Source organism: Macrotis lagotis, chromosome 8 (assembly GCF_037893015.1).
Source record: "Macrotis lagotis isolate mMagLag1 chromosome 8, bilby.v1.9.chrom.fasta, whole genome shotgun sequence".
Classification (NCBI taxonomy): domain Eukaryota; kingdom Metazoa; phylum Chordata; class Mammalia; order Peramelemorphia; family Peramelidae; genus Macrotis; species Macrotis lagotis.
The window spans coordinates 130,634,331-130,661,653 of NC_133665.1; the positions used below are offsets into that span (position 1 = coordinate 130,634,331).

General features: G+C 35.4%; 1 protein-coding gene across 2 annotated transcripts in view; it reads right to left on the reverse strand.

Moving 5' to 3' along the window:
• Positions 1-931: 931 nt before the first annotated feature.
• FBXW12 (F-box and WD repeat domain containing 12) overlaps positions 932-27,323 on the reverse strand; it is a 35,317-nt gene continuing 8,925 nt past the window's right edge. The window contains exons 3-10 of one of the 2 annotated variants that reach the window (XM_074198359.1): positions 25,742-25,905; positions 24,318-24,436; positions 20,150-20,359; positions 14,198-14,356; positions 10,975-11,182; positions 8,190-8,368; positions 7,977-8,104; positions 932-6,994 (exon numbers count right to left, since the gene is read on the reverse strand). In XM_074198359.1, the coding sequence (XP_074054460.1) occupies positions 6,895-6,994; positions 7,977-8,104; positions 8,190-8,368; positions 10,975-11,182; positions 14,198-14,356; positions 20,150-20,359; positions 24,318-24,436; positions 25,742-25,905 (1,267 nt within the window). In that variant the 3' untranslated portion in view covers positions 932-6,894. The remainder of the gene's footprint in view (positions 6,995-7,976; positions 8,105-8,189; positions 8,369-10,974; positions 11,183-14,197; positions 14,357-20,149; positions 20,360-24,317; positions 24,437-25,741; positions 25,906-27,323) is intronic. The other variant, XM_074198360.1, reaches the window with a different exon arrangement.

The following is a 27,323-nucleotide window of genomic DNA, read 5'->3' on the forward strand; positions in this document are numbered from 1 at the left end:
TTTACATTGTCATTTCAAACACTCCCTCCTCCTCACCTCCCCACCTCCATCAAACCCTTGCTCATGCCAAAGAAAAATCAAAAGCATCCAAAATACAGCTAATGATGTTTTCAGCTACTAGCCTTAATAACCCCTCATTCCTTTTGCATGAAAAAGATGTTCATTTGTTCTCAGGATTTTTATGAAGTTAACTTTAAGTGTTGTGGAAAAATGAAATATAAATTAGCTGTTTTATTGAACTTTAAATTCTTTTCATTTGTATATGTTCTTTTCTTGATTTTGCTTATTTTCACCTATATCCATTTAGAGAATTCCTCATATGCATAATTTAATAACAATATTATGTAAAATAAGTAATAAGCAATTATATGATTTTTCTAAACATTCCTCATCCCAAACTCAATTTTGTCAGTTTTTACTGTTTGTTACTATGAATATTCTGGAATATATGGACTTAAAAGTTTTCTCAGGTTTCCTTATTGAATGTCCCAGTAAATTCTGAAATGACTGATTTAAAAGGATAAGAATTGGTAGTCACTTTTCTTGTACAATTCCAAATTGAAATATACTTTGTTTCCAACTGTATCTATGTGCTTGTCTCCCTTCCTTGCCAGTTTGCTGGGTGTAAGTTTGAAACCTGTTTTAGCTTGTATTTTTCTTATTGTTAATGACATAGTGTGGTCATTTATAGCTTGCAGTTCTTATTTTGAAACTTTATATTCTTTGTATTCATTTCTTAGACTCTTAAATTCATTATTTGTTGTTTGATATGATAAAAATATAACAAAGTTGACGAGGGAGACAGATCTAGGTTTTTTCAACCTAGCTCTCCTGATTAGGTACATTTCAATTTCACTTGAATTAAACTTAGGCTATCCCTAAGATCCCTTCTAGTTCTGATTTTTATTTAGCAAGTAGTATAATTGTCCTTTTTTCATGTATAATTCTTTAGGGTGTTCATTTGTTTTGAAAATTGACTTTATAGGTCATGGAGCGGACAAGCTATTACAGTATAGAATGGTTACATAGATATTAATCATTATGCTTGACTCTACCATGTTATCATGTTATTTGTAATACTAGCAAAGCAAATACACAATTATTTACTATTGAACTAAGTATTTTGAACTTAATATACTTCACTTGGACTTCTCTCCTGTTGCATTTCTGTTTTTTAAAAACTGGTTGAGATATAATCAAAAAAGTTTAGCTCCTTCCATAGATATGTTTATCCATTTATCTGTTAGTACTATTAGGACAGGATGCCTCACTGATCTTTGCACAGATTCCATTACCATTTCATATTTGAACTCTCAGAAAATGTTGATTTTGTAATGCTATGGTGTTCTTGTAAAAACTGTTACTATTGCATTTTCTTGTATTGATGGAGGCTTTTGAAAGAATATTGCATTTTTAAGGTCTTTGGTTATTTGTGTGTTACTTATGTTTTTATATTTTATACTTATATTTTTTCTCATAGACAAATTATCTTGTCCATCAATCTAACTTTAAGAACTTTTTTTTGTAAATATCTACGTATAATATTTGATTATTTGATGTTTTCTGGATGTTAGTTTTTGTGAACTTTAAATCCCAAGAACTGAAGGCCAAAGAGGAGCCAACTGTCTTCCAACTACAAAATATAGATACTTCCTCTGACCTGTCTTCTGACCAAGCCCAACATAAGATCCTTGTTTTTAATATCTTGAAGAATAAATGGACGTTAGTGCTGTTTTGATCTTTATTTGCATTTGTTTGAGAACTAACCCATAATCTCTAAAAGAGATCTGAAGTTTTAATCAAAAAGGAGGTACTGAATCTTCTGAAAATGGATGTGACTCCTCCAGATGGAAATACATCTTGCTCTTTTGTATGATGGTATTGTACAATTTGTGCCCAGAAATTGTAAAGTTTGCCCTGTTTTCCAATTTTCCCCAAATCTTCCTGTGCCTAGAATGACCAGCTTCTACTGTTCCTTGCTATAGGGGGAAAACCCAGAATTTCAAGCACATTGGTACAAATTTGAAAGGAGCATTTTCTCTGTTTTTCTAATTTAGCTCTGTAGAGGTCAAGGGGAAGAAAACATAGCACCTGCTCTGATGTCTCTTATTTTCCAAAGAAGACTTGGAAAAATCTTAGAATTATTTGATTAACTTGTGATTATGCTCAGATTTTTTGCCCACACAAATGATTTTACTATTTGATCAGGAGGAATGAGTTAAGTTTTCAAATTGATTATCCAGATACTAGTATAACTAACCATTCAGAGTTTATTCATGGGTCAGTAAACTCAGTGCAATGCAATTTTAGTATTAGAATTATCTAGAGAATGAGAGGCAACAAACAATAGAAAAAATTGGTCTTGAGGTACTTTTTCCCCTTCATTGCTCCAGCCTTAAGTAATTTATTTTAGGAGCCTTGAAAAATTATGGGAGACATTTTCTGTACTAGATTTATTAGGTACTGTCATGTTTACAATATTCCCTACTGTGCTTGATTAAATCATTTTTAACATTTGATTAAAAATTGAGTAAATTTACAGAATACAAAAATGTTTGTAGTCTTAAGAACAGTATGAATGGAAGGAATAATTTGGTCTAAATTTCAGGAGCTTACTAGTTTGAATGTGGCCTAAGCTAACAGATTGGTTCACAGTGCAGCTGCCAAATAGAAGAACTACCGAAGAATGAATGGGCTCCTAGGAAGAGGTAGTAGGTTGCATAGTTTTAGGGCAGGGATTTTGCCCACAAGGAGTTAACTATACAACCTGCTGCCTTTCTTAGGGCTCTATTATTACAACGGAACCTGTTTCTTGGCTCAATTTAAGTAGATGTCTACATGTTAAATGGGGGTGTGGAAGGTGGGAGAAAAATTGAGCTATACAAAGAGCATAAGTATATAATTAGTAATGTATCCTGAAGTAAGAGCAGGTTTGGTCACAGCCTGCAATTATTAGAATTCCTCAATAAAAATCAATTGCTTCTAACCTTTACAATCCAGATGATCTAAAGAGTTTTGCAACTGATCCCTGAAAACGAGGTCATTGTATCCTATTTTTCACTGAAGGATAGCATCTTCTAATTGGGCTTTTAAAAAGATAACTTATTTGAGTAAAAGCTGTATAATGAAGATGTTGAATGTTTGATCAGTTCGCTTATTGTGTGAACTTTTGTTTACAAGAAGGGGGAGTAACTATCAGCAAATAAAATTCTATTTCAAATCTGCTTTTGTTTGTTTCACTCAAAAGAACTCCAGTTTCAAGGTGTATAAAAGAGCATGAGCAAATTCTCATGTCTCATGGTTGGTAATTTTTTGGTGGGTTGAATAGAATCAAATTGGTGATTTCATTGGTGTACATAGCTCAGTGTAAGGTAAATGAGAGGCAAGATAACATGCTGTTCTGAGGTGGATTTGAATACAGGCCATACTGACTCAGCCCTGTGCTTTATATACAATTTCTTAAAAGCATTTCTAGGCATAAAAGTGACTTTCCCAGCTTCATAGTAATATCTTAGATAAAACTTGAACTCTGTTCTTGTTTGAGGTCAACACTTTTCACTTTCCCTGTCATGTTATTTCTGGTCTTCAGATTTAAATGGAAGTGTGGAATAGCTATTGGTATGAATATAGCTTCCCACCCTAATTTCCTGTGAACACTTTAGGTATATGCAGCCTATATTTTATTAAGTGCCTACTAAATGCAAATAATTGCATAAAAAAAGATGAAAGATGAAGTTAGATAAACGGGACTTGACTGGTAGAACTGGGTAAGACTTAATAGCCTGTGGGTTTTGAACTGAGCCTTGAATTTGGGTCTGGGGGTACACAGCCTATGTATATAGGCAAAATGATTGTTAAGCTCTTTAAATGTCAAAGAGATGTTATATTGTTTAGATCCTGGAGGGCAGTAGGGAGCTAGTGGAGTTTGTTGAACAAGGCAATGACCAGTGAGGCTAAAAATGACTTTTACATTCTCAAGTGCAAGAAAACTATTTGTAAAATGTTAAAAATCTTGCCTTAGACCTTTGAAAACAAGAGAATAAGGTAGTTTGCTAATCCCAGAATTATGTTTTTGTAATGGTAAAGGTCAGAGAGTTGTTCAGGAAGTGATAGTTGCTTAAATGGAAAAGAAATGTGAAAGTAAACCAATTGACAGATTTGTTTGGGTGCAAATGAGTCAAGGATGACAGGTTTTGTAAAAGAAAAGTTGAGACAGGTTTGTAAGGGAAAACTTTTTTACAACCTTGAGTTGCTTTGGGGAATTTAATTTTGACGTATCTAAGAGGCAGTTGGTGCTTTAGAATTGTAGCTCGGGGAGATTAGGATTGAACACATATGTTGCTATATAATCATAAGAACTGGGTCCATGTGAATTGATGAGCTCACCAAGTAAGATAGAGGGAAAAAGAAGGGATCAGGGCAGAGCCACAGATAGATGAGAACAAGTATTTCACATCAAGACTTCTGAAAGAGACCTATATGACAAAAGTTAAAAAAAATGCTGAGAAATGGAAGTAGTAAACAGTTCTGCAATTTAGTTCATTATCCTATGAAAGTGGAACCTTGCATACAAGATACAGTGGAATAGTAATTGATAGTAGTAATCTAATAAACCAAAGATCCAGGCTTTGGGGACAAGAACTGATAAAAAACCACTGGGAAACTGGAAAATGGTTTAGTATGAACTAGGTAGAGGTGTGGCTAGGTGGTGCAGTGGATAGAGCACCAGCGCTGGAGGCAGGAGTCCCTAGGTTCAAATACAATCTCAGACACTTAATTACCTAGCTGTGTGGCCTTGGGCAAGCCATTTAACCCCATTTTCCTTGCAAAAATCTTAAAAAAAAATAAGGGCAAGATTTATGACCAAGATAGAACATTACAAGATAATTTTGATTATATTGAAAAGCTTTTGCCCAAACAAAACTAATGCAACCAAGATTAGAAGGAAAACAAAAAGCTGGGAGAAATTTTTTTTACAGTAAATATCTGATAATGACCTTATTTCTCAGATATTTAGAAAACTGAATCAAATTTATAAGAATACAAGTAATTCCCAACCGATATGAATGGTTTTCAGATAAAGAGACCAAAGCTAGCTCTACTCATGGAAAAAGTGCTGAACCACTACTGTTTAGAGAAATGCAAATTAAAATAACTGAAGTTACCACCTCCACTTAACAGATTGACTAATATGACAGAAAAGGAAAATAATAAATGTTGCAGGGGGATATGGGAAAATTGGGACACTAATGCACTGTTGCGGAGTTGTGAATTGATGCAACCATTTTGGAGAGCAATTTGAAACTGCCCAAAGGCCTATCATAATCTGACCAGATAATAACTCCACTAGGTCTTTTTCCCAGAGAGATTTTTTTTTCTAAAGGTAGGGTGGGGATGGGGAGGATCTATTGTACAAAAACATCTATAGCAGCTATTTTTGTGGTGGCAAAGATTTAGAAATTGAGGGGATTTCTATCAGTTGAATAGCTGTTACAAGTTGTGATATATGATTGTAATGAAATACTTTTGTGCTTTAAGAAATGATGGGCAGGTTGCTTTCATAAAAATCTGGAAGAACTTAAATGAACTGATGCTGAGTGAAGTAAGCAGAACCAGGAAAACATTGTACACAATAATAGGAGTATTGTACAATAATCAGTTATGAATGGATTAATTATTCTCTGCAATACATTGATCAAAGACAATTCCAATGATTAAAGACAATTCATGATTAAAAGTGCTGCTACTTCCAGAGAAATAACTGATAAGAGTGAATAGAGATCATTTCTGAATGAAGACATCACTTTTTTTCATGGTTTTATTTTTGTGTTTTCTTTCACAACATTAATAATATGGAAATGCATTTTACCTGATTATATAATTTATATCAAATTACCCTCTAAGGAAGGGGAAAGGGAGAGTGGGAGAAAATTTGAAATTCAAAATATTTTTAAAAGTTGTTTCTACATGCAATTGGGAAAAAATAAAGTATTTTTTAAAAAAAAGGTTGACCAAAAAGAGGAACCATATAAAACTATGTTTAAAAAAACCCACTGTAAACCAAATATTCTTATAAGAAAAGCTGCTTAAACTACGTTTTACTAACAAGTTAAAAAATGCAATTTTATGCAAAGTGCGGAAGAAATATCTAGGGGAAAAAAAAGTAGTGACATAAAGCTTCAGGAATTGAGCTGTAGCCTTTCCCTCCCAAAAGAGGAAGCCTACCTTGACATAAATATCACTAACATTCAGACTCTTCCATTTCTTCGCTGCTTTCATAATAAAAGAGATTAGGGAAATGCTTGCGAGGAGAAATCAGAAGAGAGGCTTCTTTCCCAGGCAGCAGAAATGCATCACTTACAATACCTAGGCAACTTTGTGGGTCAAGTGTTTGGTAAATTTAGTGGAGTGAGGCAATTGGAATGGTCACATTAGCATGCATAGTAAACTCTTTTGAAGTGGGTAATGACAAGCTGTACTTTCCCTTAACAAAAAGAACCTTCAGTAATTGAAATATGCATTGCCTGGCTGAAGAATGGAATACCAAGTTTGCATATGGATCTCAATACTAGACCTAGCCCTCAAAAAGGAAGGCATTTATCACATTATATATATATATTTTAAGTTGTGAAATAGATTCAGATTAAAATGAAAAATTTCCAAGGATTCAATCATATAAGTTTAAGTAATAATTGCTTGTATAAGCAACTAAGATAATTTTGCAATTCTTTACATACTTTATTAGAGTAAAAAAAAATTTTAAATTTTGCGCACCTTTGTGTCCTTTGTAAGTACGGTAGGAAAGCAAATATGAGTCAAAATATTCATAGTTCTTAATGTTCTTTACAGAAGGCAGAATGGAGAGACAACAGTTTAACTATCATCATCAATGTATTATAGATTGAAGAAATATGCCCTTAAAATGTTATTGCCACATTTTCTGGATTCCACAGCCATGATGCTTACATTGTCACATGCCACATCTCTGAATCCACTGTGGGGAGAAAAGAGAAAATGATTGTAAATGAAAAATGTGTAAAAAGAGTTAATGTTACCAGTTATCCTCTGGGGTGAGTCATTCTGTTAAGACAATTTCATCTTTCCAAAGGGTTCTTTGCCTTGGTGGCTACCTGGTTCACTAGATGTGAGATTTTTGAGAACCCAAGTGGCTACAGTGGAGCAAGAAAGCTTTGTTGGGATGTTTCAGAATGAGTGGCAACCACAATCTTTTATACTTAGACATCCAATCTTAGGCACTAAAATCTCAAGGAGCACTCACTCACTGGATCTTTGCCAAACAAAGGCTTGCTTTCTTGAATTTGTAAGGTTCACTGACTCAGTAACTAAGGTAGTATTCATTCAAATGAAAAACAGCATTCCACAATGCTTCAGAGTATCAAAATGAAGTGTTCCAAAGAACTGAAATTTCAAGGTTTATATGAAAACTAAAATAATTCTCTAAGTCCTCTTAGAAGATCCTATTCCCATATTTAGGTGATAGCCCATTTTAAGCAAAATTCAGTAAAACAAAATTGCAAAACCTTCAGATAATTGAAAGCAGTTCCTTGAAGTTGCTCTTAAGGGTACCTGAAACATAGGCAAAATTGCCCCAGGTAATGCCTCAATAAATGTGGGAATAAAGGCAGGAAAGTTAGTCCCACATGAATTTTAATTCTCCCACTGGAATTACCACTTTAAACAGATTTATTTCTTCTCTCAGACCTAAGGTTTTAGACTGCTGATGCTTCAAGTGTGTCTGCCCTGAGGTCTGCATGGCCTCCATCACCTTGCTATCCAAGCTAAACCTTCAGAAATAAACACTAATAAAATCATAGACTGCTTAGGAAATGGTTATTTGTAATAAATCTATATCTCTAGAACATTTAAAGTTTTTAAGACTCCTATTTTATCTTCACATCCATTTTGAGCAGTAATTTACTTAGCACCCATTTTTCAGATGAAGAAATAGAAATTACCTGGACCACCTGTGAGATCCCCCTAGTAAATGATAGCAACTCTTCAGGACAACAGTGTTCTTTTCCTTTTTCCATGTGTACACTCGTAGAGAGATGTCCTGGGAGGAAGTGACAACACGGAAACTGTCCTTAAAATGAAAAGATAGGAAGTGAGTTTACCCCAAATTAAAAAAGAAAAGGGAGAATAATGGTTGAGAATTTGAATCATCATACCACCCATATGGATGTGATTGTCTGGTGATGGTCTTGAAAGGATGCTATCAGGTTTCCAGTCACTGAAAAGATCTTCAGCTCTGATTCACACCCTAGAAGAATGATGTCAGTACCATAGCTTTCCAGTAGATGAGGCATTCTGATGGAATCTGGCAATATGAAATTTGCAACCTGTTGTGCTTTTATCATAAAAACAAACAAAACAAAAAATAGTAAATATCTCAACATGGTAGATAAAGATTTTAGTATCTAAAAATTACTGGTCGCAGAGCAACTAATAAATATGCAGTGACCCAGTTACAAACATTTATTGCACTTATTGTTAATAACTTTTTGTGGAAGAAAGGATCAAAATAGGGTGAAGTCTCTAAAAATTCTAAAATTGGACTCATTTTCATTAATATCAGTGTTTCCCATTCATTGTTTTTCTGGTAATGAACCAGCAATTTTAAAAATGTGAAAAACTATGGAACCTAAACTTGGAAACCTACATTTCATTTCATTTTTGGGAAAAAGAAGTGGGAATAAGCTAGGGTAAGAAAGAAGACTATTTTGCTTGTTCTCCATTTTCACCCTAGTGCATAGGACAGGGTTCTGCAAACAGTGTGTGCTTAATAATTAGATAAAGTAAACCTAAATGAACCCTAGGAACTCTGGAAGGCCTCATTCTGAAATCAGAGGACCTAGGTTCTAAGTCTAAATTCACCTTGATATTTACTATGGATAGACCTTGGTAAAGACCCTTTTATGTTGTACAATTTCTGTTTCCTCATCAAAATGAAGGAGCTGTACTCAATGACCTCCAGTTAGGACCAGTTCCTAGGTGAGCTATTTGTTGCTCCATAGTTATACAGAATGTGGGGGCCTGGGCCTTTATACTTTTGTTCCTATAAGGTATCTAGAATGGAGATGGCAGTAAATCCAAGTTTAGTTAAGGGAGAAAGGGGTTGTTTTGAGTATCAAGTTTATCCTCTAATTTAGAAATCAAATACTAATTACATTTTCTTAAAAAAAGGATTCCTTAAAAATCAAGTCAAAGAAACATGCTACTTCTACCATGTCTGACTAAAGCATTCTGAGGAAAGATGATGAATATAAGTATATATATCAGGAAAAACAAATAATTCTTTATATTAAGGGTAAGAAAAGTTCAGGACATGAGAGGATCTGCCTGTCTTAAAAGATGACTTGAGATATTTAAGCCATATGAGATATTCATACTGACCTGTCAAAACTGTGGAAGGGCACACTGCCCAGCATGATCTACTGAACTAGGGATCAGGAAAGATCATCTTATCTAAAAGTATCACCTTATATAATGGTATCCCCCCCCAGGGCAATGGCCTACTTATCCAAACCAGGATTAGTTCTCTGAAAGGGGCATCCGAGGAATGTGGTGAGGAGTGATGGTTTTTAATGATGTCAACCACAAAAGTTTGGGATATACTCTAAAGATAATTATTGTAAAAACTTCAAAAGATCTGTGGTTTGAGGTAAATACTCTCTTGACAGAATCAGTTCCCAATCTCATGATAATTTGGTTTAGAGTTTCATGAGTAGCTGCTGTAGCCAAAAAAAAAGGGTGGGGGGAGAAAGGGCTGGTCTTCTGGTCATGAATCTCCAAGTGTATCTAGACTGATTAATGGACAATAGATGCAAAGTCTATTCTGATGCCCATATGAAAAACTTGGTAGGACCTGGTAGAAGTTCATGCTCTATTGGTATTAAGCTTTTGAGAATGAGGCATCATTTCTACCATGATGAAAAATTAGAAGAGGCTTTAAGAGAGGTTCAAAATATCTTATTTCCCATTGATAACCCATTATGGATGAGTAATCCATGAAATTATCAAATCCTTCTTTAGTATAGCTTTATTATTTACTGAGTCCTGAGATAGGATATTCTATATAAAATACACAAGATATCACAAGATATTGTCTTTCTATATATATATATATACACATATATATGAATATACATACACATATACACTCTTCAATAAGAATCTGGATGACCACCTATTTGTCATGTGGGGATTCTTTTGGATGTGGGTTGGACTACATGAAATTCTTTCCAATTTTTGGAAAATCTTGTGAGTACCTATAATATAGATCTGGACTTTTGATTTTTAAATCCTGTTTCCCCACCATATTCACTCTCTTAAAGATATTCTATGTCCTAGTAATAAAGTTCTTAAGTTATAGACATGAAGAGTCCAATAACCTTAATAATCATCCACTTTCTCTGGCCTATATATTTATATCTTCAAGAATCACAGAATCTCACAAATGGAAGGTATCTCAGCATCTACTCCAACACATATTTGAAAAAGGACCCCCCCCACTACATCAAACTCAATAAATCTGGCCATCCCATCTTTGCTTAAAGAACTCCAGTTGTGTGTGTGTGGGGGGGATTCATTAACTTTCAAGACAGCCCATTCACTTTTGAATAGCTCTCATTTTTTTAGAACTGTTTGTTGATATCAAGCTTAAGAGCTTCTTGTATAACTTTTACTGATTGTATCAAATTCTATCCTGTGGGGGCCAGGCAATATACAAAATGAATTCATAGAATTGTAGTTATGAGGAACTTACAAGATTATTTAATTTAAGACAGTTAGTTACTGGAACATTCCATTCTAGACTCCAAGTTCCTACTTCCTAGGGTAGGGTTCTTTCCTCTATATGATATCTGTGTGTTTCTTCATTAGTGAAAGAAAAATGCAAATTTTTTCTTGTTGTAAGGGGCAAAGCACACAGTTTGGAAAAAGAGTGGAACCTACCCAGAATTTCTACTTTGTTCTTGGATTGTTTTGATTCCAAATCAAAAGTGGTGACAAACAAGTTTCTAGATCTTCCATCTTCATGCAGCAGTATTAACCTGGCTGCCTCTTTGGGTGCCCAGCTGGCTTTCCAACATTTCCCAACAGGCAGGGAATTAGAAAGAGGCTTATCTTCAGTTGGTTTGGTCAAGGAATCTGTATGAATTATCTGCAAAGACATCACAAACATCATTGCAGACATAACCTGAACCTTTCCAGGAATATTTGTGCCCCAGGCAAATTCATCTAAGGGTAGGGAGCTGACCTAGAAGGACCATGGAACACACTAGTTGTCTTGCAAAGAAGCATGTACTACCTGGTCATTTCCAAAGCATATCATATTTTATGAACCACTTTCCTTCTAGCTCCCCTACAGCTGTCTTCCCCCAATTAGATAGCTTTTTAAAATGCTTTTACATTTTTAGTTTGATGTATTTTGTTTTTCTATGACATCAACAGACGATTCCACTTCATGAGAGGTCTCATGTAACAAAGTAAAATAGTTAATGAAAACTTATAATACAGTGACCTTATCTGAAAGTGCACACAACATTTCATAACTGGAACACAACCCTCACACCTCAATAATTTTATTATTAGCTTCTTTTTTTTTTTGCAAGGCAAATGGGGTTAAGTGGCTTGCCCAAGGCCACACAGTTAGGTAATTATTAAGTGTCTGAGACCGGATTTGAACCCAGGTACTCCTGACTCCAAGGCCAGTGCTTTATCTGCTACGCCACCTAGCCACCCCACCTCAATAATTTTAAATGATTAACAGATTAATCTAGTTTTTCTCCCTTCTACCCTCATTCCATTGGAAAAAATAAATTTCTTTTAGCATATATGCATAGTCAAGATAAACAAATTCCCCAATACACATAAAACTCTCTCCTTAGGAACTGCTAGGAATTTGAATAGAAGCAAAGTTCATCACCAAACAAGAAATAGAAAAGTTCATAGAGGGTCCATTAAAATGGATCATTTTTATTTCATAAAAAGCTTTTTTCCCCACAAATTAATTTATAAAGTTATGAAAGGAATTGATTCAAATCTATAAAAAAGAACCTTTTAACAATTGATTAATAGTCTAAAGATATAAACAGGCAGTTCTCAGAGAAAGAAACTCAGTCTTTTTATATCCATAGGGGGAAAAATTGTTCAAAATCACTATTTGTTAGAGAAAACCAAATTAAAACAATTTTAAGTTTCTATATCATACCCAGCAGAGAGACAAAGATGACAAAAAAAAAGGAAAATGATAAATGTTGGATATACTGTGGGAAAACAGGCATATTGATCTACTGGGCAATGGATACAACCATTCTGGAAAGCAATGGTATATAGTTACTAAAAAGTGGTTCCCTTTGATCCAGTTATACTATGCCAGATCTAGACCTAAAAAAGATCAAAGGAAAAAGAAAAGCATTTTACTGCACTTTATTGCAGTTTTTTTAGTAGTGGCAAAAAAATTGGAAACTAAGAGAGTGGTCATCAATTGAGGAATAAGTGAATGAGATGAAACATTATTGTGCTATAAGAAATGAGGAAGTAGCTGACTTCAAAAGAATGTGAAGAGACTAATATAAAATCATGCAGAGTGAACGAAGAAGCAGATCAATTTATGTTATGCATAGATGTTATAAAAATGAATAATTTTGAGAACTTTCATAAACCAATAACAAAGGAAATGAGCAGATTCAAGGGAACAATTTATAAATACCATAAAAACAAGCAACTTTGAAAATGGTAAGAACTGTGATCAATAAAATGACCATTCATAATTCATTTCTAGACTGCTAGCTCTCTGAAAATAAGGACTGTCAAATCCTTGCTTGATATTTGAATCTCTAGCAAAATACACCTATACCCATAATAAGTGCTTTACAATAATCAGCTTTTTCATTCCTTCCTTCATCCCTCCCTCCCTCCCTCCCTTCCTTCCTTCCTTCCTTCCTTCCTTCCTTCATTTCAAACCACTGAAATCATTCTTCTCACCTACCTTTAAGCAAAGGACCATGCCTCATACTTAACTGAAAAAATGGAAGCCACCTGAGACTCCTAGTCAATTCAACACTTCAAGTTATCTCAGCATCATAGGTTCATCCCTGTCACTGCCAGCACTCAATTCTCTTTTCCTTTGCTCCATTCTCAGGAGAATCATACCTGTCTTTCTCCTTGCTAACCTCAGATCCTCAACAAGCACCCTTGATTCTATTTCCATGTTTCCTCCAAAGCTGTGCCCTGTTTCTCCTCTCTTCTTCATTTTCAATCACTTCATTCCTTCTCTGTTATCTACAAATATACTTAAGTTCCTTCAATTCTTAAAAACAATTCCCTTGGTCTTTATCATCTCCTTGTTCTTCTCTTGTACTTTGTCTAACTCCCCAAAGCCTGGGTTCTACCCCTACCATAGAAATTGCCCTCTCACTAAGACAAACCATCTTAACTCAATACAGGAATAGGGGCTGGACCAGAAATTTCATTGAATTAAGGAACTCTCAGATGTGGAAACTCCTTCTGTCAATGCATATTGGCATTTTTCTGAAACCTAGAGACTTCCAGAGATGCCCAGAGTACCAACAGGTAAAGGATCTTACCCTAATTCATATTGCCCAAGACTTTTCAGAGACAGAATTTGAAACTAGGTCTTCCTGGCTTCACAAGTTGTTTTCTATTCACACTGCTTCCCTAACTCACTAATCACTTCCAATAAAGAATTCATATGTCCTTGGAGGTCAGCGGTCCTGAGAAATAATTTTTTTGACTAGAACTGATCTGTCCTTCCTCTAGACAGCTCTGATGTACTTACCTTCTATTATTAAGTGTTGGTTATTTGTGCCTGTGATTTCCTTCTTCTAATTATAGTGGGTGTTCTTAGCTCCCTTCACAGAATAGGCACTAATAACAGTATCCAGGACTGAACTAAACCAAACACTGGAACCTTTTCCTTCAGCATGCCATCACTATTTTAAAGGACACAACTCAAAGATGTTTCTCGGGGCTGCTAGGTGGTGCAGTGAATAGAGCACCTGCCCTGAAGCCAAGAGTACCTGAGTTCAAATTCGGCCTCAGACACTTAATAATCACCTAGCTGTGCGGCCTTGGGCAAGCCACTTAACCCCATTGCCTTGAAAAAAAAATCTAAAAAAAAATAGATGTTTCTCAAAGAAGTATGTTCCCTTACCAAAGTATCTGGAGTCTCTGTGGAGCCTACAAATATCCATTTCTTGTCAGGAGAGCAGTGTAGCAAATCTATATGACAATTTTGAAATGCAGTAACTTGGGAGACCTCCTTCAAGCAAGGAACTGTTAAGGTATAAAGCACACCTTCTGTAGTGGCCACCTAAAAAAAGGAAAGATTTGACATATCTGTAATACAGTGAGAATAAACAGTATTCACAAAGTAGCTAAACAGGAGCCTAATCTGAAGCTCAAAATATATTTTTGGCATCTGAGGTCACATACCATAAGCTGTTGGTTTATACCTGTTGATTACTATCAGCTTTGTCCTAAAAAACAATGAATAGCTGGTTCTTGAAGATGGGATTTGGATTGGTATTAAAACATAGGAAGGACAGGCTACCAGAGAAAGAGCCATTAACAATTCATAATAGGGAAATACTAGAAGCTTTCTCAATTAATATAGAGTAAAGCAAGGGTGCCCCCTTTCCCTACTAAATTGACCTAGTCTATAAAGATAATAGTAGCAATTATACAAGTGATAGAAATTAAAGGCATAAAGATAGGTAAAGAATAAAAAAAAACCTTTTTGCTGATGACATGATAGTTTATGCAGAAAATCTTAAGAGATCAATAATGAAATAAATTAATATAATTTAATAGATTCAACAAAGTTTCAGGTTACAAAATAAACTCACAAAAACCATTTAGTATTGCTACAGAGCAACAAGAAAAGCCAAGAACAAAGATTAGAAAGACTGATTTAACATAAAAAATGTATTGAAATCTGTAAATGAATCCATCAAAGTCCATTCAGTCTTGTGTAGATAAAAACTGCCAAATGCTCCTTGAAATATAACTAAAGGCATGGTCAGTGTTTGTGCCAAGGCTATGCCAATATAAAAGAATGGCAATACTATAAATATAAATTTACAGATTTTAATGTTATGTCTATCAAACTACCAAAGGAATACTTTGCAGGGCTGGACAAAATAATAATAAGACTCATTTTGAAGAATAAAAGATGTGGAGCATCAAGTGAAATAATGAAATAGAAATGAAATGATAACAAGACTCTCAGAATGCAAATTACATTGTACTAATCAAAAATATTCAGCATTGGTTAAAAATAGAAATGTAGATCAATGGAATGGATAAGGAGGAACCAGAAATAATTGAATTTATTGATCCAGAGTACTAAAGCATATATTAACCAGGGAAGAACTCTATATTTTGTCAAGAATTGCTGGGGAAATTCAATAGATTTTTAGAAATTAGATGCTACACCATCTACCACAATAAATAAAATGGATGTGCAACCTTAATATTAAAGATCACATTATTATTATCATTATTATTATTTTTAGGTTTTTGCAAGGTAATGGGGTTAAGTGGCTTGCCCAAGGCCACACAACTAGGTAATTATTAAGTGTCTGAGGCCAGATTTTTAACTCAGGCACTCTTGACTCCAGGGCTGGTGCTCTATCCACTGCGCCACCTAGCCGCCCCCTAAAGATCACATTATTGAAAAAATAAGAAGATAACTAGATCGGGTACTTTTCATAGCTGTGATTAAAGGGATAATTCTTTTTTTAAAATTTTATTTATTTAAGACAATGGGATTAAATGACTTGCCCAAGGTAGGACTAGGTAGAGGACTAATTCTTAACCAAAGGATAGAGGCAATTACAAAGAATAAAGTGACAATTTTGAGTATATGAAATTAAAAACTTTTTGATGAATAAAATTAATGCAAACAGAAGGCAAGAGTTAGCTGGGGAAAAAAACCTTGACATCAAATATCTCTGATAAAGGTTTGATAACTAAGATATATAGACAACTACCAATTAATAAGACAAAAAGTCATTTTCCAATAGATAAATGGTTTAAGGGGATCAAAAAGTAGTTCATAAAAGAAGAATTGTGAACTATTAACCATATGAAAGGATGCTATATAATATGAGAAATAATAATAATAGTTAATATTGATATAGCCCTTACTAGGTAAAAGCACCAGGCTAAGCATGATATAATTATCATTTCATTTGATCTTAACAATACCAGGAGGGAGGGGCTATTTTATCCCCATTATATAGATGAAGAAACTGAGACAAAAGAGGTTTAAGTCACTTGCTCACAGTCACATAGCTAGTAAATGTCTAAGGCCAAACTTAAACCCTGGTCTTCCTGACTCCAGGCTCAGTACTCTATATTAGTGATCCACCTCTGAGGTTTAACCTCATACCAAATCAGGCAAAGATGACAAAATATAAGAATGTTTAAATACTGGAGGGACTGTGAAGAGAATGACACAGTAATACTTTGTTAATGGAGCTCAAACTATCCTGGAAAGCTATTTGGAACTAGGTGAAGGAAAGGGATCAAAAATGTTCATGACTCAGAGATCCCACTGCTAGATATGTACTCCAGGAGGTCAGTGAAAAAAGAAAAACTCTATTAAATAACAAAATATGTATAATAGTATGTTTTGTAGAAGAAAAGGACTGAAAACAAAGCAGTTGCCCATTAATTTGGGAATGATTGAATAAACTGTAAATTTAAACATAAAGGAATATTAACATGTTAGAAATTATGAATATTTTGAACAGAAAAACAAGAAAAGACCTCCAATGACTTTGCATCAATAAAGTGAAATAAGCAGAACTATAAACAGGGAAAAATAGGAATTATAAAAATGAAAGAAATCAATAAAATATCAATAAAAATTTAAAGAGTAGGAAAAAGAATAGTGACTACAAAAAATTTAAACCTTATACATTGTTTGAGGGACATTCAGAAAGTAAAATAACATCAATGGGACAAAGATTCTAAAAAGTAAAAGATATGAGAAAAAACTAGGAAAAGAATAAATAAATAAATTAATATTTCACTGAAAATATTATTCCCTTATTAGCAAATCAGCATTGTTATGGAAGGATAATACAGAAGTACTTTGCTTAAGTATATGAATATATGGAACAAAATTTATTATTTTTCAGGACTCTATGAAAAAAAGTTGAAATCATGACTTCAGATAAGGCAGCAACAAAAATTAGTTTTATCAAGAGAAATGCAGAAACAATATTATGTTTACATATACCATAGAGAATGAAAGCATATTTAAAACCAAATACCATTGTATCTGAGAACTTAAAAGAAAACTTAGATGAAGTACAAAAATACATTCCTCTCTCATAAGCAAATAAAATCAACAGAAAGAAGGAAAATATAAAACTGAACAGATTATTGAAAAGATAAGATTTGACTGATGTATAGCAACTTCTCAAGAGGAATATTACAGAAAATGCATCTATCAGCATTCTATAAAGAATGGTCATGTACTGGGGTATTAAGGAATTATGATAAAATATAGATTAGAACAATAGTAATGAAAAAGGAAATATGAGCAAAAGAGAGATATGTGGAGATTTAGTATTGACATTCAGAATAATGAATGGGTCCTTATGAGTTATGGAAGTAATAATTATGTTAATGAGGAAACAAATTATACCTGTTAAAGAATATATATAAATTGAAGAGATACATCATATAGTTAAAATAGTTCTCAGAGAAGCTATATGTCTGAAAACTAATGTTAAAAAATTACTGAAAACCATATAAAGGGACTGCAAATAAATATTTACTGAAATACAAATTAAAATAACCCTGTGATTTCACTTCACTTCCATAAAATTGACAAAAAGGACAAAAGAGACAAAACTCAGTTGGGAAGACTATGGGAAGACCCAGTCTATGCATATGTCTCTATATTGTGGTATAATTATGAAATTAAATAACCATTCTGGCAACCAAAATATTCACTCTTTCACTCAAATATCATATAGTTGAGCATCTATCCCAAGGAGTTAAAAGGCAGAAAGGGGCCATATATTCCAAAAATAATTCATATCAACACTTCTTTTTGGTAGCAAAGAACTGAAGGGAAGGTGAGTGTCCATCAGATGGGCAATGGCTAAACAAACTAAGGTAAACATGAATAAAATGGAATATTACACATACATATATACATTTAAATATATATATATATATATATATATATATATACACATATAAATGTATATGACTTCTGAGTATTTTGGTCTCTTTCATTTCTTAATAATGACTTGTATTTTCTATTTTTTTTCATTGTCTTTCCCTGCTTTGACACTTTGTGTATCTGGGTATATTTGTAAAGGGATGATTCTTAACATTATTGGCTTCCTTTTCCTTCAGGCTGCCACTCTTACTGCAAAGATGGAAAGGGACCTCTGGGACTAAAGATCATTTTTTTTTTCCTGTTTATCTGTTTAGTTAATTGTAAGAGCCAAATAAATATTTAAAGAGTAGATAATCTGCCTGTAATGAATCCATCTTTGCTTAGCTAAGTTGATCCTTGAACAGTGGGCACATTCTATTCTCAGGACCATGTTGAAGCCTTTGAAGCCTGTAGAATTTGCCAGATCTTGGGTTTTACAGGTATATTCTTTGAGAAAGCTGGGTTGCCTCCATGTCACAATGAGGCAAGTGACGTAGAACTCTTTTAGAAGAAAGATTTAATTAGAGGAATAATAACAGAATGACTATTTTGTGCTTATGGATCTTTCAGTCATTTAATAAGCAATTTTAAGATCTATAACCATACAACTATCTACAGTTGCTTTATTCAAAGGCAGTTAGGTAGCTCAGTAGTTAGATAGCTGAGTCAGGGCTCAAGAAGATCTGAATTCATATCTGCCTATCTGGGATCCTAGGCAAGTCACTTCACTTTTATTTGCCTCTGTTTCCTCACTGCAAAATGGGGAAAATAAAAGTATCTCCCTTCCAGAGCTGTTGTGGGGATTATATAAGATGATATTTGTAGGGCGCATATATTTGTGAAGGACTCAGGATAATGCCCAGAACTAGCAGGTGCTCTTTGAATGCTTATTTCCTTCCTTTAGTTGAAATAAAAACAAACCACCTGAAAATAACCTCTATGTCCAAGACTAGAAAAATGTCTTAATAAACTGTGGCATGTTAGAGTACTAAAATATTTACTAATGTTCTGGACTTGTCATTTCGCCGATGTGGGAAACTTCTGGTGACTTTCTCTCTATACAGATCATCAACTTCTCTGCACCTTATGATTATTGATGGTTGTTTGGGAGTCCCAAGGAGGCTAAGTGATTGGGTCACACAGAGGTAGAACATGAACCCAGATCTTCCTAACTCTATGAGCTCTGTCTCCACTATGGGAAGCTGCAGTCTCTCTGTAATTCTACTCTACTAAAAAGAATAGCTATGTTGTAATGAATGCCAAAGCTAGAAAGGACCTTGGAACACAGAATGTCAGGGCTATAAGGTATCTTAGAACACAAAAGTGTCAAGAGTTAGAAGAGACCTTAGAACAGAGAAAGTCAGAGCTATAGGTGCCTTATATTATTGCCTTAGAATACAGATTGTCAGAACTAAAAAGAGTATTAGAATTAGAAGGGCCTCAAAATACAAGATGTCAGAACTAGAAAGACCTAAGAGCAAACAATTCTAGGGCTTGAAATGACCCTAGAGTATCATGAAGGAATTGAAAGGGATGTTAGAGATGAGTTAATTCCAGGATTCTCATTCTGGGTTCTTCAGACACTCAAAAGATTTATGGATAGCTTTGGGGGGGGGGTGCACTGTTTACTCACATGGGAAAAATACATATTTATTTCCCTAGATTTTAATTTCTTTTATAATTCTATTGATTTTATTATCTATCTATCTATCTATCTATCTATCTATCTAATGTATATACTTAATATTATTCTTTTGAGAAGTAGTCTATAGGAGTCACTGGACTACCCAAAGGGGTCCACAGCACAAAAAGGTCAAGAACCCCTGACCTGGTTCAACTCCATCATTTTACATATAAGGAAACAGGTACACAAAGGGAAAATTACTTGCTCAAAATCAAACATCTTCCAAGCCTACTTACTGTCAAGAAGGGGTTTCCTGGCACCCCACAGAGCACCAGATTATACCAGGTAGAGACTGTGTTGAAGGTGGCCTGCGCCTTTCCAGTTTGTCCATCCCATGTTTTGACAGTCCCTTGCTCATCCATTGTGATGACCAGTTGATCTTCAGGGATAGTTAAGAGGCTCCTCAGTGGTGCTGGTTGAACAGAGCTGGACCAGATCTCTGTTCCCTGGGAAAACAAATGCTCCTCGTTTACCATTTATAAGAATTGCTACAGCAATATCTAGGAATGTATCACATTGATGTTGTTTCTCTGCTTAATCTCCAAAGCTTCCAGTGCCTACTAAATAAAGTATAGATTCCTTATTCTGGCATTCAAGACCCTCCCTGCTAGGATTCCAATCTACTTCTCTAGCTTTGCATTTACACAGTCTGTGTCCTGTGTCCCAAACAAACAATTTCCACTCCATATGCTCTGTGTAGCATCAAATTGACAACTGAAAGGTGCTGAAGGAAAAATTACCTCTCCACATAGATGGTAAATCTAAAAGGTCAATTTGAATTCAGGTCCTTGGCCTTCAGAACCAAGTGCTCTTTCCATGTATTCTTATGCAATTCCTTATTCCTGAAATAGACACTCCTCCAATATCTGTATGTTGAAGGGCAGCCTTAAAAACCCAATGCAGGGGCGGCTAGGTGGTGCACTGGATAGAGCACCAGCCCTGGAGTCAGGAGTACCTGAGTTCAAATCTGGCATCAGACACTTAATAATTACCTAGCTGTGTGGCCTTGGGCAAGCTACTTAACCCCATTGCCTTGCAAAAAAAAACCCCACCAAACTAATCTCTTTAGAGCACAGTATTCAATAAATGATTTACAAATAAAAGTTAAAAAAAAAACCCAATGCAGAGGCTATCTCTTCCTTGAAATCTTCCCTAAAAATCTGTTCTTCCCATTTTTACCCCCTCTTGAAAGTGCCCAGTGATTTCCTCATCCTCAAATTTGTCACAGCTCTGCTCAAATCTCTCCTTTGCATGTACTTCAGTTGACCCTTATTATCAATCAATTAACATATATTGGAGGATAGAAAAAATGGGGAAAAACATCTGCCCTCAAAGAGTTTATAATCTAATGGGGGGGAGGCAACAAATCTATATAAAACAAGCTATTCACATGATGAGTGGGGAATAATTAGAGGGAAGGCGTTGAAATTAAGAGGAATTGGATAAAACATCCTGTGGAAGGGATTTTAGTGGGGGCTTAAAGGAAGCCAGGGAAGTCAGCAGTCAGGAGTGGAGGAGGGAAAACAGGCAGGCATGGTGGGCAGTCACTTATCCGGGTTTCTCCTCCCCTACGAGTTTGTATAATCCTTAAAAGCAGAGCCCACATCAGATAGAATTTCATAACACTCATTTATGCCCATAGTAGGTACTTATTTAATAATTTCTCACTGAATTTAAAAAACTATAGGAGAATGTTTTCTGGGGTTTTAATAAAAATTCTTTCTTCAAACTTTTTTTATCTCTTCTTTTCAAATTGGAAGAAACTTAAAAACCATGTAGTTAAACTTCCTTGCCTTACAGTGGAAAAAAGGTTAAGGCTCTAAAGAGGCCCTGAAGACCCAACCAAAAGGAGGAAAGTGAATTATCCAAGGTCACCTAGAAAATTAGTGTCAAAGCTGGTACTATTCCCTGAAAGTCTCCTTATTTGTGTCACTGTGATGACTCAGCCAGCTTCATAGTGTGTCGGAAATCCTGACTTGGAGCCAAATGAATCTTTCCAGAGATTACATCATGGACTGAAACCACCAGAAGTGTTCTCAGGATCACATGCCATCTGTGCCCTTCACTCTCTTCCACACCTACTGACCTTGAGGATTAGGAGACAGCAAAAAAAAGCCCACATCCTGAGACCTTGGTTGGAAGTCTGTCTCTGACATTAACTAGCATGTCCTTCCCCTTCTTGAACCTTAGTTTCTTCATCAGTCAAATGAGTGTCAGACTAGATGGTCTCTGAGATCTTTTCTAATTTTGAAATTCTGTGATCCTAGATTTTTAAACAAAAATGGGTCTGTGGGAATTAATGTGGTTTTCTTTAGCTCTTAATAGACATCAGCCCCTGATCTGAGGGTCAAGAAATAAAAAGATCCATTTTGAGGTCCCCTCCAATCTTGTTTTTGCTTTTCCTGTCAAGTAAATTTGACATATAAGTGGGACAGATCCTAATCTGCCCTTGCTGAGGATGTACCCTATCAGTGAGATCATGAAGCCATTGGAATAGTAGGCAGACTTACAAAACAAGGAGGGTGGGGAGGGGAATAGGTCACAATACAAAAGTCTTTGCTTTATCACTAGAGTCACCAAAGGGTTGTATTAAAAATATAAGCTTGCTAAGTATATTTAACCCTAGTAGGATTAGGAGCATCAAATGATGCAAAAATTTGTTTGGTCCTTCACAGAATTCCTAGGCTTATAGATTTAAGAACTGGAAAAGTCAAATATCCAAATTGTGCATGTAATATACCTGATTCTGACTGAATATATATTTGACTCAAACTTTTGGGAACATTAGAGATACAAACTCTACTGCAGCTTCCAGATAGGTAGTGTGACCCAAAGCTGAATGGATTGGGTGTTTTGGTATGATGTGGCATATCCTGAGTGGTACCTTTGGTACTTCTCCTTCCTCTTCCTTCCTGAAACTCCCTCTTCCACAGTTTCCAATACCACTCCTTAATAGCACTGTTCTCCATTCAAGTGCCAAGGTCTCTCCTGATTCCCCCACACAATGCCATTATCATCCCTCCTTCAAATTATTTTATACATATTTTTTATGTATTTGATTATTTCCGGATGGTTTCTTTCTCCTGCCTCCTCTCCATAATAGACTATCAACAACCTGAAGGTAGGGATTATTTAGTTTTTATCTTTGTATTTGTCTGGCACAAAGTCAACACTGAAAAAATTCTTGTTTGAGGAAAGATCTATTAGCTATGCCGGGGTAATTATTTGCATTACAAAGGGATTATCTGGTTTACAAAGCATGTCACCATAACATTCCATTAAAAAGTTGTACTCCTAGTATATTTAACTTAGTATTAAATTAACAACAATTTTACACATGCCTCAAGGATATATCAAAAATATACTACTTGGTAACAATTTTATACTAGTGAGGTACCCTTGCATTAGTGAGTAAAGTCTTTGTGAAGGGATCATATTGTTGTTTAGTCATTTTCATTGTATTCAAGTCTTTGTGACCCCATTTGAGATTTTCTTGGCAAAGATACTGGAATGGCTTGACATTTCATTCTCTAGCTCATTTTTACAGATGAAGGCAAATAGGATTCAGTGACACAACTAGTATCTGAAGGCAGATTTGAACTCATGAAGATGAGTTTTCCTGACTCCAGTGTTGTCATTCTGTCCACTGTACCACCTAGCTGTTCCACTGAAGGCAATTTGTCCATCCTTCTCATTTTTATAAATTAGGAAACAGGAGCAGTTAGGTGGCACAGTGGATAGAGCCGGCCCTGGAGTCAGGAGTACCTGAGTTCAAATCCAACTTCATATACTTAATAATTACCTAGCTGTGTGGCCTTGGCCAAGCTACTTAACCCCATTTGCCTTGCAAAAACCAAAACCAAAATAAAAATAAATAAATAAATTAGGAAACAGATCTAGAGAATATACCAAGGTGCCACTTTACCATCCACTTAAAAGTAATTCTTATTAATTAGAGCATTAACTGATAGAGAATCAAGAAGACAGGTTCAAATGTTGACCTCTGATATTTTCTGACTATGTGATCATAAGAAAGTCATTTAACATCTATACTTCTCAGTCAACCCCGCAGAACTTATTTGGTAAATCACACAGAGGTTTTGATTCATATTAATGGAAGCAGTTCCCAAACCAGGAATTTTTTCAGTGATATCATATAATCTTTATCTATTTTGTATTAATACACAAAGAAAACTGATTATAGATTGCACCAAGACCACTGTTAAGGAAGCATTGCCTCCCTACTAAGAAGTACCACTGATCTATTTCTTTGCAGGACTGTTTCTAAAAAGCTAGAATTACTATAAATAAGATACTGAGTAGTATTCCTAGGAATCTGTCAACCCAACATTTGCATCATTTATGGCTGGGAACATCACACCTCCATCCTCCTGCTGGACTCACCTCTTGTACATTCCAAGCACGGACAGTACAATCTGATGACACAGTACATACCACTGACTTCTCCTTCCCATCAAAAGCATGTTCATTGGCTGAGAGATAAGCCATTCCATCTATTGTTCCTGAAATGAAAAGCAAGTGGATTCCTTTTAACCACAGGATGCAAATTATTTTTGCATGAGAAACTATTTCCCTGCCTCCTCTTTAAAAAAATTAACTACATTGTAGAATGATTGGAAAGTGGGCTTGAAGTCCCTCAGCAAGCATCACTTGCTTAGGGGAAATGCTAGCATTTTCCTCCGCCTGGACCTCAGTTCCCTGATCTGCAGGGTAAAATTAGATTCAAGGATATCTAGAGTCTCTTGTAGCTCTAACATTCTATATTGAAAGGTCCCTTTGAACCTTAAGAGTCATATGTATCGTTTATATATATTATAATTGAAGGTCTCTTCCAGTTCAAACATTCTATTCTATAGTTTCTAACATTCTATATTTAAAGGTCTCCACCAGTTCTGACCCTTATTTTAAATGAACATCTTTAGGAAGAATTATAGATAGAATTTCTCTCCTGAGAATTTGGGCACATGACGAACCCCATGGAAATCTCCTTGTTTGTTTAAGTCTAAAAACCACAAGATTTCTCAAAATGCTAGTATTGCCAAGGTAAATGATTTCCCAGGTCACTGGGCCACAAAATTAACCCCAACCACATTTTTTCACATGTTACTCCCTTCTGTCCCTGGCAATCCATATTTTAAAATGCCTACTTTATGGGCCTTGATCTTTTCTAAAAATGTGTTCACATGTATTAGTTTATTTGTTCCTAATAACAACCTTGTGTGGTACATTTGTGGAAACTGAAGCCCAGAAGATGAAATATCTCGACTGGAATGACAAACTTCATTAGAGACAGAAAACACAAATTTCTTGAGTCTAGCTCTATTATTCTAAATGAAACATCATTTAGAAAAGAATTCATCCCTTGAGATAGAGCTCATAATCTATTTCCTATAGATATCAAAAAATATGGGAAACTTTTTGGAGCTATCACTCTCTTGGCTTTCCTCTAGGTCAAAGTCTCATGGTCTACATAATAATAAAAGGAATGGGGAGGATGGGGGGTGGGGTGGGGGTCAGAATATTTCTTTGGACCTTAGTATAGTGAGTCGTAGAAGACCTGAGTCCAAATTCTATTTTTGATGTATGACCTTGGACAAGTCACATCCCCTTGCTGAGACTCAGTATTCTCTCCTGCAAAAATGGGAATAATGTATTCCTTACTTCAGAGTTGCCATAAGTCTTATATAGAATGATTTATGTATGCTACTTTACAAACTTTAAAGATAAGTCTGTGTATGTGTGTGTGTGTGTGTGTGTGTGTATGTGTGTATGTGTTGATTACTGTGGTTCCTCTTAGTATTTATTACCATCATGCCCTGAAATGGCTTTGCAAGTGAAATCTTGTGAGGGCCTCCCCTGGGCCATCTGGTGTTCCAGTTGAGAACGATGGAGGTAATACTGTTTCCATGATTGTGCTCCTTTACTAACTTGAGAAATGTTGCAAAAAGGCCATCGACTCAGGCTTAGCCTCCTGAAAGAGAGTAACAAGATTTCATTTGGATCCCAAATGAGTTCTCAAGCCTCTCACAAGTGACTTGGGGGCTGGAATATGTGGGGGTGGCCAAGGCAGGCTTAACTGAGGGGATACAAAGAGAGACAAAAGACAGTGCCTACCCTCTAGGAAATCAGCCTAAACAGGGAGACACGGGGAAATGACTTTGTAAATACAAGCCATGTATAGGATAAACGGAGATAAATTCACAGAGAGAAGGAAAAGGCATTGGGATGAGAAGCTTCTTATGAGATTTTAGCTGGGACTTGAAGGAAGCCAGGGAGGCCAGGAGGCAGAGATGAAGAGTGAGAATATTATTCCTCAGGGTCTCAAAGAAAATGTTGGAGTCCAGAGATGGAAAACGTGAGCAATAGCTAGGAGGCCAGTGGCCCTAGATCTCAGAGTTCATGGTGGTGAGGAAGATGTCAGAAGGCTGAAAGATGACTTAACTCTTCTCACAACACAAGGATCCAAGACAAGTACAAAGGACTCACAATGGACATGCTATCCACATCCATGTAAAGAACTGATGGACTCTGAATGCAGATCGAAGCATACTCTTTTTACTTTATTTTTTTCATGTTTGTTTTCCCTTTTGATCTATTTCTTTCATATATGTGACTAATATGGAAATGTGTTTTATTTACTTGTACATATATAACATATCATTTTAGTAAGCAGGGAGGTGAAAAAGGGAGGGATAAAAATTTGGAATTCAAAATTGTGTAAAAATGAATACTAAATGGTTCAGTGACCAAGGACAATCCTGAGAGATCTGTTATGGAAAATGTCACCAACATCCAGAGGAAAAAAAACAATGGAGTCTGAATGCAGAGCAAAGCATACTATGTTCACTTTTTAAAACTTTTATATTTTTCTTGCTTTCTCGTTAATTCTTTTTTTTTCTTTGCTTCTTTTTGTGGGGCAATGGGGTTCTGACTTGCCCAATGTCACACATTAACTAGTGTCAAGTGTCTGAGGTCAAATTTGAACTCAGGCCCTCCTAACTCCAGAGCCAATGCTCCATCCACTGTACCATCTAGCTGCCCCTCCCTTTAGTTCTAATTACTCTTTCACAACATACTGATAAAGAAATGTTGAACATGATTATATATGCATAACCTATATCAGATTGTTCGGTGTCATGGGGGGGTGAGAAGGGAGGACAGCAGAAAAATGTGGAACTCAATGATGAATGCTGAAAATTATCTTTGCATGTAATTGGAAATAAAATGAGATTAAAAAATGAATGCTAAAAATTGTCTTGACATATAATTGGGAAAAAATAAAATACTATTAAAAACGAAGAAGACCGGAAAAGTAGGAGGGAAGCAAGTTGTGAAAGGATTTGAATGCCAAACAGATGCTTTTATATCTGATCCTGGAGGGGTTGGGGA